At 32.8% G+C, this 12,390-nt stretch overlaps 2 protein-coding genes across 3 annotated transcripts in view; both read left to right on the plus strand.

Moving 5' to 3' along the window:
• Positions 1 to 4,745, plus strand: part of LOC132177204 (PI-PLC X domain-containing protein At5g67130-like) — a 15,065-nt gene extending 10,320 nt beyond the window's left edge. The window contains exons 4-8 of the mRNA XM_059589453.1: positions 1,601 to 1,690; positions 2,652 to 2,955; positions 3,915 to 4,138; positions 4,380 to 4,466; positions 4,710 to 4,745. Of these exons, the coding sequence (XP_059445436.1) occupies positions 1,601 to 1,690; positions 2,652 to 2,955; positions 3,915 to 4,138; positions 4,380 to 4,466; positions 4,710 to 4,745 (741 nt within the window). The remainder of the gene's footprint in view (positions 1 to 1,600; positions 1,691 to 2,651; positions 2,956 to 3,914; positions 4,139 to 4,379; positions 4,467 to 4,709) is intronic.
• Positions 4,746 to 6,956: 2,211 nt separating this feature from the next.
• On the plus strand, positions 6,957 to 11,862 carry LOC132178700 (PI-PLC X domain-containing protein At5g67130-like). Of its 2 annotated transcripts, XM_059591214.1 has the most exons (9): positions 6,957 to 7,105; positions 7,229 to 7,300; positions 7,378 to 7,500; positions 7,593 to 7,730; positions 9,418 to 9,516; positions 9,596 to 9,899; positions 9,972 to 10,195; positions 10,272 to 10,358; positions 11,176 to 11,862. In XM_059591214.1, the coding sequence occupies exons 1-9, from the start codon at positions 7,100 to 7,102 to the stop codon at positions 11,335 to 11,337; spliced, it is 1,215 nt and encodes a 404-aa protein (XP_059447197.1). In that variant the 5' UTR covers positions 6,957 to 7,099; the 3' UTR covers positions 11,338 to 11,862. The 2 variants fall into 2 exon arrangements, with proteins under 2 accessions (XP_059447197.1, XP_059447196.1); XM_059591213.1 differs by having other exon boundaries at positions 9,596 to 10,195.
• The last annotated feature ends 528 nt before the right edge of the window (positions 11,863 to 12,390 follow it).

The raw sequence follows: 12,390 nt of genomic DNA on the forward strand, positions 1-12,390 counted from the left end.
CGGAAATGGGTTTCCCTTCTTCGCAACTTCGGAAGCGTGTTTCGGGGCACTGTGTTCCAATGACGGTGGGCTTTTTCCCTTCTTCAGCGTGGGAAGCACACAAAGCGCAGGGGGTGGGGGGCCTTCTTCAGCGTGAGAAAATCCAGCATAAACGGTCGTGTTTCAATTAGGAGGAAGTAGGGGCGAAATAGAAAAAAAGTGGTAAATTTTTACACCAAAAGCATAGCCTTGACCCAGACACTGAACAAACCCTAAAAGATAATTTCAAGAAATGAGTGATAACAGGAGACCAATGCCACTCACGTTTATTCTATTCCCATACCAACACAACTTGTCAAACAAGGGAATGAAATGTGTGTATATAATTGGTTCACTTTCCGTTTGTTAAAGGCTTTAGAGGTTTTAGTGAAAATATATTTTTTTGACGTAAAAAAAAAAAAAAAATTTATTTATTTTTTATTTTTTGGAAAAATGAAAAAGTATGGATGTTTTATACGAAAAAGTGAAAATTTTTTATTTTGTAATGATTTTTTTTAACAGTAATAAAAAGTGATTTGTGTAATATAAAAAGTAAGAATGTTGAGAAAATGAAAAAGTAAGATAATAGTATCAAGTCTCAAAGGCCTTTGCCAAACGAAACCTAGGAGTTGTTTGTTATCAATTTGTGGGAAAAAAAAAAAAAGAATAATAATTAGTATAAAAAAGTAAAAATAATGATATTAAAAAGTAAAAATTTTTGTTTTGTGATGATTTCTTTATTTGAATAGTAGTAAAAAATAAATGATATGATATAAAAAGTAAATCAGTGGCGGAGCCACGTTGCCCCTCACGGCACCCCCAAGGATTTTAATTTTATTTTAATTTTTAATTTTTTTAATTTTTGGTTTTAACCCACGGCACCCTCAAAATAAAAAATAAAGAAAAAAAAAATCTTTTTACAAAAAATTCTATTCTTTTTACCCTCAAAATTCTTTTTTGTTTTAACTCACAGCACCTTCAAAAATTTGTTTTAACCCACGGCACCCTCAAAAAATTCTAGACAATTTTTTTTTTTTTTTTTTTGTATTTTTATCTTTTTGATATAATGTCGACATGTTACATTTTTAATATATTAATTTGAGCACATATTTATGAACTTTTATAGATATTTTTTATAATATATATATTGTGTGAATTATCAAATTTTTAGGATAAAAAAAATTTGTAAGACGCAAAAAAATATTTAGTGGCACTCCCAATATAAAATGGCTGGCTCCACCACTGATGAAGGGGCTTCCATTTAATCGCTACTCATGGCTGACGACACACAATGCGTATGCTAGGTTCGGAGTGAGCTCCGGAACCGGCAATATAATATTAACTCCCACAAGTCAAGACGACTCCATTACCAACCAGCTCGACGTACGTGATCTTTTTACTCTTTTGCTTGAAAAGTTAAAAGCAGATCTCTTGTTGTCTATTGAAAACTAAAATGGAGTTCAAAAAATATTGTAAAATAAAAATTTCTCCTCGAATAGTAATATTAGTGATAATCATGACTTTTCAGATGAAATTAGAGAAGCTGTTTTATTAATTACTCTTAATTTTCTGTTGCATGCAGAATGGTGTTAGAGGGATAATGCTGGATATGTATGAATTCAACAACACCATCTGGTTATGTCACGGACAGTGCAACAGCTTTACAGCTTTTGTATGTGTCTTAATTAACCTCGTACGATAGAAACATCATGAGTTTTCTGTTATGATATTAAATAAATTTTGATAGGTGTTGTTAGAGGAAACTTAACCTCCTTAAAAAAAAAAAAGTACTTCTAGAACGCCTATTTGTATTCTATTAAGAATGATGTGGCTATTAAAATAACATTTTGATCAAAATTCAATAATAATCAATCACAAGCTCAATGGTAATTTTAATAGCCACATCATTCTTAGTAGGATACAAGTAAGCCTCCTAAAATTACTCTCCTTCAAATATATTGGCTCAATTGATAACTGATAAGGTCTAGTTTTAGTGGCATCATCATTAGTATTAAGGTTTGAATCCCTTTAGAGCAAATAATTCTTTGGGGTCACGTCTGCCGATGAAGTAAGAGTCTTACTCAATCAACATAGATGGGGTGCTTTACATGGGTCCAGAGTTTGCCCAACATGAGTTGATACACGAAGTGGCTATACCTTAGAGGAATTTTCAGTCATAAAAAAATAATAATTAAAAAAATCTTTAAATAGACTAACAACCATGGTCCATAATATAGGGACGAAACATCTTCATTTCCTAGTTTTTCGGTTAATTAATTACTCCATAATCTCCATTATAGGGACGAAACTAAAATTTCTTAATTATCCTGTGGCCAACTGAGAGGTTAATCTTAATTTTGATAGGGCAAGCCTTATATATATAAAGGAAAATTTCAAAAATCCCCGGCCCCTTAGTTTTGGGATAGAAATTTTTATGAGGCGTACTTATCCAAACAGGTCTTGGCCTGCCTTCTTACTCAGACAAGTAAGGTTCTTAAAGATTCTCTCATCTTTAGTACGGCTCAAATTGCTAGTAATCCTGGTCCCTAGTTTTGTCCAGTCCATGTTCCATTAGTAGTTGTCTTTGGTTGATTACATAAACAAGCAAGTTGATTTGAAACATGATTCACCAGCAACCCGCCATTAATGTTTTGAAAGAGATTCAAATATATCTTCAAGCAAACCCATGGGAGATAATCACCGTTATCATTGAAGACCATGTTTCAACAAGAAATGGCGTGAGAAGGTTGTTTGATGCTGCTGGGTTAAGGAAATTTTGGTTCCCATTGTCTCGAATGCCAAAAAGTGGTGGAAATTGGCCAACAGTTGATTTTATGGTCGGGACAAATCAGCGGTTGGTGGTTTTCACTTCAAACTCTTCAAAGGAGGCATCTGAAGGCATTGCCTATCAGTGGAATTATATGGTAGAAACCCAATGTAAGTCCAACTATCTCCTCCTTAATTTGTGAAACTTCATTGGAGCAAGAAAAATATGTTTGGTAATATATTTTGAAAGGTTTTTTTTTTTTTCTCGAAAAAAAAAAAAAAAAAGATTGAAAAAGTGTTCCAATCATTGTGAAAAAGTCCAAGCAACTTAAAATGTTAGCTTGAGTTTGAAAAAGTACATAATTTTAGTTTGAAAAAGTGTTCAAATCAATGTGAACACTTGATTGAAAGCAAGTGTTCACAGGAAATTTTTCAAAGTTTAGTTTGAAAATTTTTAGTTTGAAAGCAACTTAAAATACGACACATCAATCTATGTGAAGCTGATGTGAAAATCTAGTGTGAATAATTATTCAACGAGAAAACAAAAACATAAATAAAAGATAAAACTTTTATTGTTGAAACAAAACTTATCCAAAACGTTTAGGGAGAACTCAAATTAGTTTTCCCACAATTTCAATTTCGATAATTAGGTATTCGGGTTTTTCTTTGGATTTAAAAATGTCATTTTGTCAACCTACCTTATAATTAATTAACAATATGTCATGTCAAATTGTGACATGTCGAAGGACCTTTCTCTATCAAATAAACACATAGAATTAGCACATGACATGTCAAATGAAAGTCACACGACATTAATTTATTGGTATAACATAGCATTCTGTTTACTAAATGAGCAATAGGTTGACAAATGGACCTATTTAAAAGTAGAAGAAGAAAAAAAATTAAGGATTTAATTGTTGAAATTGAAACCTAAGAATTAAATTGAAATCACCTGAAAACCTAAGGCCTACTACATTTGATTTTTCCCAAAAGTTTAAGAAAACTGTGATTTAATTTAATATTTACTTTCAAACTTCCCTTCAACAAGACCAACATGTTAAATTACTACTTATCTCGATTAAACGTTTACTAATTAATTTTCACCAATTATGATGGGTTTGAAATTACAGCTGGTGATGGTGGAATGAATGCTAGTTTATGCACAAACCGTGGAGAATCATCTCCATTGAACACAACAACAAGATCTTTACTACTCATGAACTATTTTCCAAGTATAGCCAACATTTTTACAGCTTGTGGGTATAATTCTGCTCCATTACTCACTATGCTAAGCACCTGTTCTCAAGCGGCTGCTGATCGATGGCCTAACTTCATTGCTGTTGACTTTTACAAGGTCAGATATATAATATAATGCATTATATATTTATTTACTAGATTAAGCATGCATTGGAGAAAGAGATAGTCTAAACATCATTCTCTTCTCTTTTTTTCATTCAATTTTTCTTTTTCTTAAAAAAAAAAAAATAACCATTGAATATGTAGAACTCATACAGGTAAAGGTATAAATCTTACATATTCAATAGTTAATTTTTATATGTTTACTACAAAGTTATGTTTGTATGTTACAATTTCAGATGAGTGATGGCGATGGAGCCCCTGGAGTGGTGGATGTGGCAAATGGTCATTTAGTTTGCGGGTGCGGAAATATTTCCTTTTGTAAGGTCTGAAAGCACATTTTATAGCAGCTATGGCATATTTTAAGTGATTTTTATTTTTATTATTACTTTTAAATAAATACTATAAAAAATTACTTAAATATGTTATGTCAACCAATATGAAGGATAACATTATTCATATCAAATTTAATATAAATTGAAAAAAAAAAATTCTTGAACTCGGTTTGAACAAAAACTTTATCCTAAGATGATTATATATATATATATATATATATATATTATGTGCAGGAAAACATGAGTTTTGGAGCATGTGGGTCTCCATAGCTAGCTAGGCTGCTGTTGCCCTTGTCTGTAGAAGGACATGAACACAAATCAATAGCTGTAGTTGCTTGAGACAGTCTGCGTGGCTTTTCTCTTTTAATATTTTCAGTATTATTTGTAATTCTGTAATTAAAACTTTAACGTAAAACCACATGTTTCTCATGGCCAAATCATTTATTTGGAACTCCTAAGATCACCCGTCAATTTAAGGAATCTTTTGGTACCACTTTTTTTGTTCCTTTTTTTTTTTTTTCCTTTAATGTTTCAAATTCCTTTCATAAAGAAAAGTACCCCTTAACTCTAATGCATGTGGTGTTTGGCCGGTGAACCTAGCTTCTAAATATTGATTGATGTGGCACTCAATCAATCTTTACCTTTATTTTCTTTTTTCTTTTTTTACCAGGGGTTGATGAACAATGTCACGTTAGCCTAATGAGATAAGGAAGAAATGAAAGTGTAGTATGTAGTACTATTCTTGTAACCTTAGATTTTAGTAATATCATAATATGGTATGCTAGGATATTAAGTTTAAATGTTTAGATTTGAGCCTAATTATAATATATTTAATTACTAGCACTTGTGTTATTTTTTTAATTTAGAATTAATTTTTTTTATATTTTTTTTAGAGAAAAGTTTACACCTCATTCACAATCACGAAACTAGAGCTAGCTGGTTATTCTAACAAAACGATGTCTAAGATACAATTGGAAATCTCTTCAATCCAGATTTCATTAATGACTTGCTTAACTGTTGCTTTGGCTAAACCATGTGCAGCATAATTTGCTTTCTCTTCTAGAGCGACAAATGTACCAATGTTGCATTATATTCAACACCCCACACCACACGTATCCTCTACTAGCTATCAATTTCTACTCCAATTTCATTACCTAGTCTTCACAACATTAACTATATGGTAATGTTCATCGATCTTTATTTATTTTTAATAAGAACTGATAAATACTGCCACAAGAATCCAATAAAATAAAAGTGGATGAAGAGGTGTAATTCTCTAAGAAAAGGGCAAAAGTAATTTAGACATAATATGCAACTCCATGTTTTTTGTTTTCTATAATATGCTGCTCCATTTACTCATGAAAAAAATAGTGTTAAGAAAAGCCCCCCTCTCTCTTTCTTTACGCTTTCTTTGTTGGAGCCTTCACGCATGAGTCACACAATCACTTTGTCGCTTAATTAGAAAAAGAAAAAGAAAAGAAAAAACTATTAAATTCATCGCTTGTAACACTAAGGGTATGTTTAGGAATGTGTTTTTTTTTTAAAAAATCTACGTTTTTAAACAAAATCGTAATTTTGGAGTGTTTGGAATTGCGATTTTAAAAACACAAATTTTTAAATCATGGAAAAATCTGCGATTTTCATAAACTGACTAAGGGGTGCGTATTTTTAAAAAGTGCGAATTTAAACCAAAATCACGAATTCCCTTAAAACAATATTTGGGGCAATATTTACCTATTTTGTCATGAAACCGCAATTATATGCTAATGTTATCCAAACACTCAATTGATAAAAAAATAAAAATAATAAAAAGTATTTCTTAACATGTTTTATCTAACGCCTATGCGATTTTAAAAAGTAACAATTTTAAAAACGCAATTTTTAAAATCACACTTATTGAAATCGTACTCCCAAACAGGCCCTAATTATATGCTAGATCATCATTTATCTTTCTTTACATAAATAAAATTTTTATTTCTAATTCCATCTATTATTATTATTAAACTAATATTTATTCTTAGAATATGTAACCAGAAAAACAAAAACAAACAAATTATTGGAGTCACGCTAGTCGAAGGGAGGTTGGGAAATATTAATGTGACAGTCTCAACTAACTTTTTTTTTTTAAAAAAAAAAAAATTAATCAAATGGTTAGTTGAAACGGTCACATTATAGAAAAAATTAGCTTTTAACTGTACTGAATTGAATAATTTTTTTGCATCCAATGTGAAAAGAAAGTTTTGTACTTAATATATTTTGAGTTGCTTTTTAATTTTTTTTATTTAAAGCACAAACAATAAAAGAAAGAAGATCAAGGAAGATAATTATAACAAACAGACTCAATTTGTATTGAAATGTAAATCTTCATGCACACTTCTTATCCATTTTGTTGATTTTAGATTAAAATTTATGTGATTTAAATATTTAATTTATGATATTAAAGCCTAATATGAGAAAAAAAACAAAATAACTGCACGCATTCTTTTCACTTCACGAACTCCATAGCAGATACGTCTTTCTTCCTTCCTTCCTTCCCCTTCCCAGCTCCCTCCCCCTCCCCATCATATATAGAGAGAGATCGAAGTTCCCCATTTCTCTCTCTCATCAAGCATAAAGCCAAAGCAATGAAGGTACGTATTCTTCTTCTTCTTCTACTTCTTCTTCTGATCTTCATCTTATCTGCTCTGTTTCATGCCTTTTTTATATATATATATATATAAACAGAGCATGTCTAACTCTGTATTCTATTGCAGAAATTAATTTTCTCTGCAGTGCTCTTCTCTTTAATTGTTCTTCGTATCATAAGCTGCTCGACTGCTCTGAAGGTAATATATATATATTCCTGAGAGATGAAGAAACTGGGTATCATTTTTCTCATTTCTTTTTCTTTTTGTTTTAACAGGAAGGACAAACATGTGTAGCAGACAGTAACTGTGATTCAGGGTTGCACTGCGAGACGTGTATAGCAAACAGAAACGTACGGCCGAGATGTACTCGAATCCAACCTATCAGTCCATATTCGAAGGTGAATTCTTACACCCCCACCATTTCTCCTTTTGGTTCTCTGTTTTGCTCTGTTTTTTGGAGTTTGAAAAGTGAACTTTTTTTTATGAATAGGCGAAGGGGTTGCCGTTCAATCGGTACTCGTGGCTGACAACCCACAACGCGTTCGCGAGGCTTGGAGAGAAGTCAGCTACCGGCGCTGTGATTCTTTCTCCGACGAACCAGCAGGACTCCATTACCAGTCAGCTCAACGTATGTTCTTTCTTTCTCTTTCTCTTTTACATTCCTGGGAAAATTTAGGAGAAAAAAGGGAAAAAGAAAATTTAACTTTAAACAGTTGGGCGGTGGGCAGTTGCTTTCTCTGCCATTTTGTTAGGTCAATTTTTACTTGCCGAAAAAGCAAAGCTTTAGGTATGGTTGATAGATCAAAAGGTCCCCCTTTGTGAAATGGGTGACTTTTTTCAGTTCATTTGAGAAAAAAAGATAGTTTTTTGAGGTGTGATTAGGTGTGATATCATATGACCTTAATAATTTCCCCTGATTCCTTTATCAGTTGTACCCATGTGAAAGGGCAAGTCATACTTTCCATTATTGTTTTTTTTTTTAAAAAAAAGGAAAAAAACAGCTCTACAAATGGCAGTTACTGTAGAACAGGGATTCCCTACAATGCTCTGTACAAAGAAAAAGGGTCAAAGAAAAATTATGAGGCTCACAGAGGGGGCCCTGCTAGAACAGAGCTCTTCTGAACAAGTGGTCCTTCTGCATGGTCGTAGTCATTGTTCAGACAAGGGAGTCCCTCTCACATGACCTTAAAAATCTTACTATGTTATAAATATGGCTGTGAATTTGGATTCTTTTGTATTGCATGGGGCCTACATATTCAAGCAATCCGCTCACTTACTAAGGTAGGTAGGTTTTATAAACGCTCTCTCGCATTTATTGTCTGAATTGACAGATTGATGAAGTTCTCAGTCCGTAAATAGTCGACCCGCCAAGAATGTTAAATATTGGTGTTCTAATACCATACAATATGTTTAAATTTGGTCTTTGTCACCTAATTGGTTTTTGTCTTTGTCCATGTCGCTTATAATAAGAGTTGGTTAGGCGAAATGATAACTTTTTTATTTCCAAAGTATACCTAATATGCTTAGTTTATAAATAAAACTATCACTTCAACAACAAAAAAAATAATGATAGACCACATCTACTAGCGAATAAATAAGTTAGTCTTATAAAAAAAAAAAAAAAAAAAGTTGCCAATTGAGAAAAAAATAATAATAAAAGAAAAGAACAAATAAATAAATAAAACAACAACCTAGTGGAGAAAAGAAAATTGAGGTTGTGTCACTCCTTTGGTGGGGGAATCATTTTGGTCACCGCCATTGTGTACTTTCTGCGCAACTACATTGGACCAAATAATGATGTTTCAAAGAATAAAGAGGAATTTTGGTTAATTATTTTAAGTGAAGGGATTAAAAGATTAGACATGCATTGAGATTTCCATTATTTTTTAACCAAGAATATTATAAGTTGGGCTCGGTTTGTTTGAAAAAACGGCTATTTTTAGATGTTTGTGTGGTGTTCGGCTTATATGTAAATATTTCTTATGTTTTCATATAATCTGATAAGCTGCGAAAGAATGAGAATAGAAGGCTTTCGGAGGGGAAATGAGATCTAATGTAATTGTCTGTCTATAATGTTTGCAATTTGGGTAGGCATTTGTAAGAGCGTCTTTGTGAGGCTCACCTGCCTGAATAGGTGTTCAGACAATTCGAGACTTGTTCAGGCATGTAAAACCCACAAGGACCCTCTCACAATTGCCTACCCAAGAGTGCGGGAGAGCGGCGAAAAATAGTTTACAGAAATGAGAAGTATAAATATTATTTTTCTTTGTTGAATTTGACCAGTATTTTATGTTTGAAGTTGTTTTCTCCTGCAGAATGGTATTAGAGGGTTAATGCTTGATCTGTATGACTTCAACAATGACATCTGGTTATGTCACTCCTTTCGTGGCCGGTGCTACAACTATACAGCTTTTGTAAGTGTGCATGAATTTCCATTAATGTTGCTTGTAATCTTCTTAAACACGTTTATCTGACACCTGATTCGATCACCAGCAACCTGCCGTTAATGTTCTCAAAGAGATCCAAATTTTTCTCGAGGCAAACCCAACTGAGATCATCACCATTTTCATTGAAGACTATGTTACATCGCCAAAGGGCCTGAGCAAGGTGTTTGACGCTGCTGGCCTGAGGAAATACTGGTTTCCTGTTTCTGCAATGCCAAAAAACGGTGGAAATTGGCCAACACTAGATAATATGGTCCAGAAAAATCAGCGTTTGGTGGTTTTCACTTCAAAATCAGCTAAGGAGGCTTCTGAAGGGATTGCCTATGAGTGGAGATATGTGGTAGAAAACCAATGTAAGTCCTTTTACATCTTCTTCTATCTCCTCCTCCACTCTCAGCTAATTATGATGGGGTTTTCACTTGCAGATGGGAATGGCGGGATGAAAGCCGGGTTGTGTCCGAACCGAGCAGAATCATCTTCCATGAACACAACTTCAAGGTCTCTTGTCCTAGTGAACTATTTTCGAGATGTTCCAGATGTAACTCAATCTTGCAAGGATAATTCAGCTCCATTGCTTGACATGGTGAACACCTGCTATAAAGCAGCAGGAAAACGGTGGCCTAACTTCATTGCTGTTGATTTTTACAAGGTATGATATGTGTGTTCAAAATCTAATATAGTTAAAAGCAAATGGTGTATAATTCATTTGTGTATGAACATTTCAGAGGAGTGATGGTGCGGGTGCCCCAGAGGCTGCAGATGTGGCAAATGGTCAGTTAGTTTGTGGATGTGGAAATATTGCCTATTGCAAGGTTTGTCACTTTGGTCTCAATTCTCCTTCACCATATATATATATATATATATATATATAAAACCCAAAATCCCTCTCAGAAGTGCTTTAAAACTGCGACATGTGGCGTGAACCCAAATTTTTTAAATGTTAAACCGGTTTTTTTAAGAAAAAACCAGTTCATTAATTGTGTTAATTATATTTCAAGAGTTTTTCATACATAAATTATTTAATAAATTAAGTATTATTAATGTTCGAATCAAATAAAGAAACAAATAATATAAATCAAATTAATTTAATATGTATATTAATACGTTTAGGATTCTCAAAAAAAAAAAAAAAAAGATGTCATAAAGAAAAAACTGGTCATTAATTAGCGTCATTAATTGCGTTAACTATATTATAATCTATGTATTATTCTTGCTATTTTTTTTTTCTTTATACTATTCATTTTAAATCATATATACTTATAGGAACAAAGATTTAATTATTTATTTATTTATTTAAAGATGTGAGATATAATTTTATACGTCTTTTTAACTTATAATGAAAAATGATATGTTTAAATTTTTTAAATTAAATTATAATAAAAAATCTCACGCATAGTGTGGTTTATAACTTTATAAGCTTGTTCTCGAAACCAGGGTACTCCGATTTTGGTCAAAAACCGAGAAACTGAACTGGATTGACACCCCTAGGTGAATCCAATCGAACGCTCTCTCATTATGTGCCGACCAAATTGCAGCCAATCCGAAACCTATAAAGGACATTAATACTCAAAAAGAGGCCATGACAGATTTCAAAATTAACTTATTTTGTGATCTCATTATTGGATGCAGGCAAATATGACTTTTGGAGTATGTGACATTCCACAGGCTGCTGCTGCCCCTGCACCAGGAACAGTGGCACATGACTTTGGCTCTGGTTATTTAAATAGCAAACCAGCTCAATTGCAGTGGCTGTTGGGAACAGCTTTTGTAGCCCTTCTCTTGTCATTGTGAAAATAAATTTGCTGTCTTTCTGCGTTAATGACATGAAAAAGAGAAGGAATCTAACCAAAAAGTTAACCCATCTGGAGTAGTGTTGAATGGTGCTCATGTGATGAATTACTGAGAAAAAAGAAGATTTAGCATACTTTTGTTAGTACAGCTTTGTCAGATTGGTGGCTGTCAAGGAGACCACTTCAACTGTGGTGGTTGTAAACCAAGGGTTTTGTTGGCCTTTTCTCTTGTCATTTTGAAGTTCTCTTTTGTGTTTGCTTTTCTGCATTGAAATGGGGGGATGTGTCCTTCAAATTCAAATTCAAATTAGGAAATCGCTTCTATTTAGGATGGGGGTATCATGTGATTCCATCACGGGCATTCGGCAGCTAGTTAGGTCGTGGGCCGTTGGACTCCGGGTGACTCATGATGGGCCTTTGGGTCCATCGACAACCAGGCCCATCAGTAATTGGGAAAAATTATCAGGAGAAAGCCCCAACCCACGGTAGTTCCTACATGTAAGTCCCCATGTGTTGGGTGGGCTATTAAAATATGAATGAAATAATTAAATTTACTATTTCTATCATGTTGAACTTTTGAAGTAAGTAATAATTTAATATGGTATTAAAATCGTGGTCTTGAGTTAGAACCTTGACGTTTTATTTTCCATTTTAATTAAAATAATCCACCCATTGTCCTCAAGTGAGTGAAGGAATTAAAATATTTATTAAATAGTTAGATTTATTATTAAAATAAGAAATAAATTAGGATAAAGTCTACTTAACTCCCTCAAACTACCATCCCAGTGACAATCTACCCCCCAAATTATCAATTGCGACAATTTACCCCTCAAACTACCAAAACAATGACAATGTACCTCTAATTTTAACAAAATGATGAAATTATCCTTACTAAAATAAAAACAAAAATATTAAATTTTTTTTTTCAAATTTTTAAGGGTATTTTTGTCTTATTAAAAATTATATATGGGTAATTTCGTCATTTTGTTAGCATTAGGGGGTACATTGTCATTATTTTGGTAGTTTTGGGGATAAATTGTCGTAATTAATAGTT

Source organism: Corylus avellana, chromosome ca4 (genome assembly GCF_901000735.1).
Source record: "Corylus avellana chromosome ca4, CavTom2PMs-1.0".
NCBI lineage: Eukaryota > Viridiplantae > Streptophyta > Magnoliopsida > Fagales > Betulaceae > Corylus > Corylus avellana.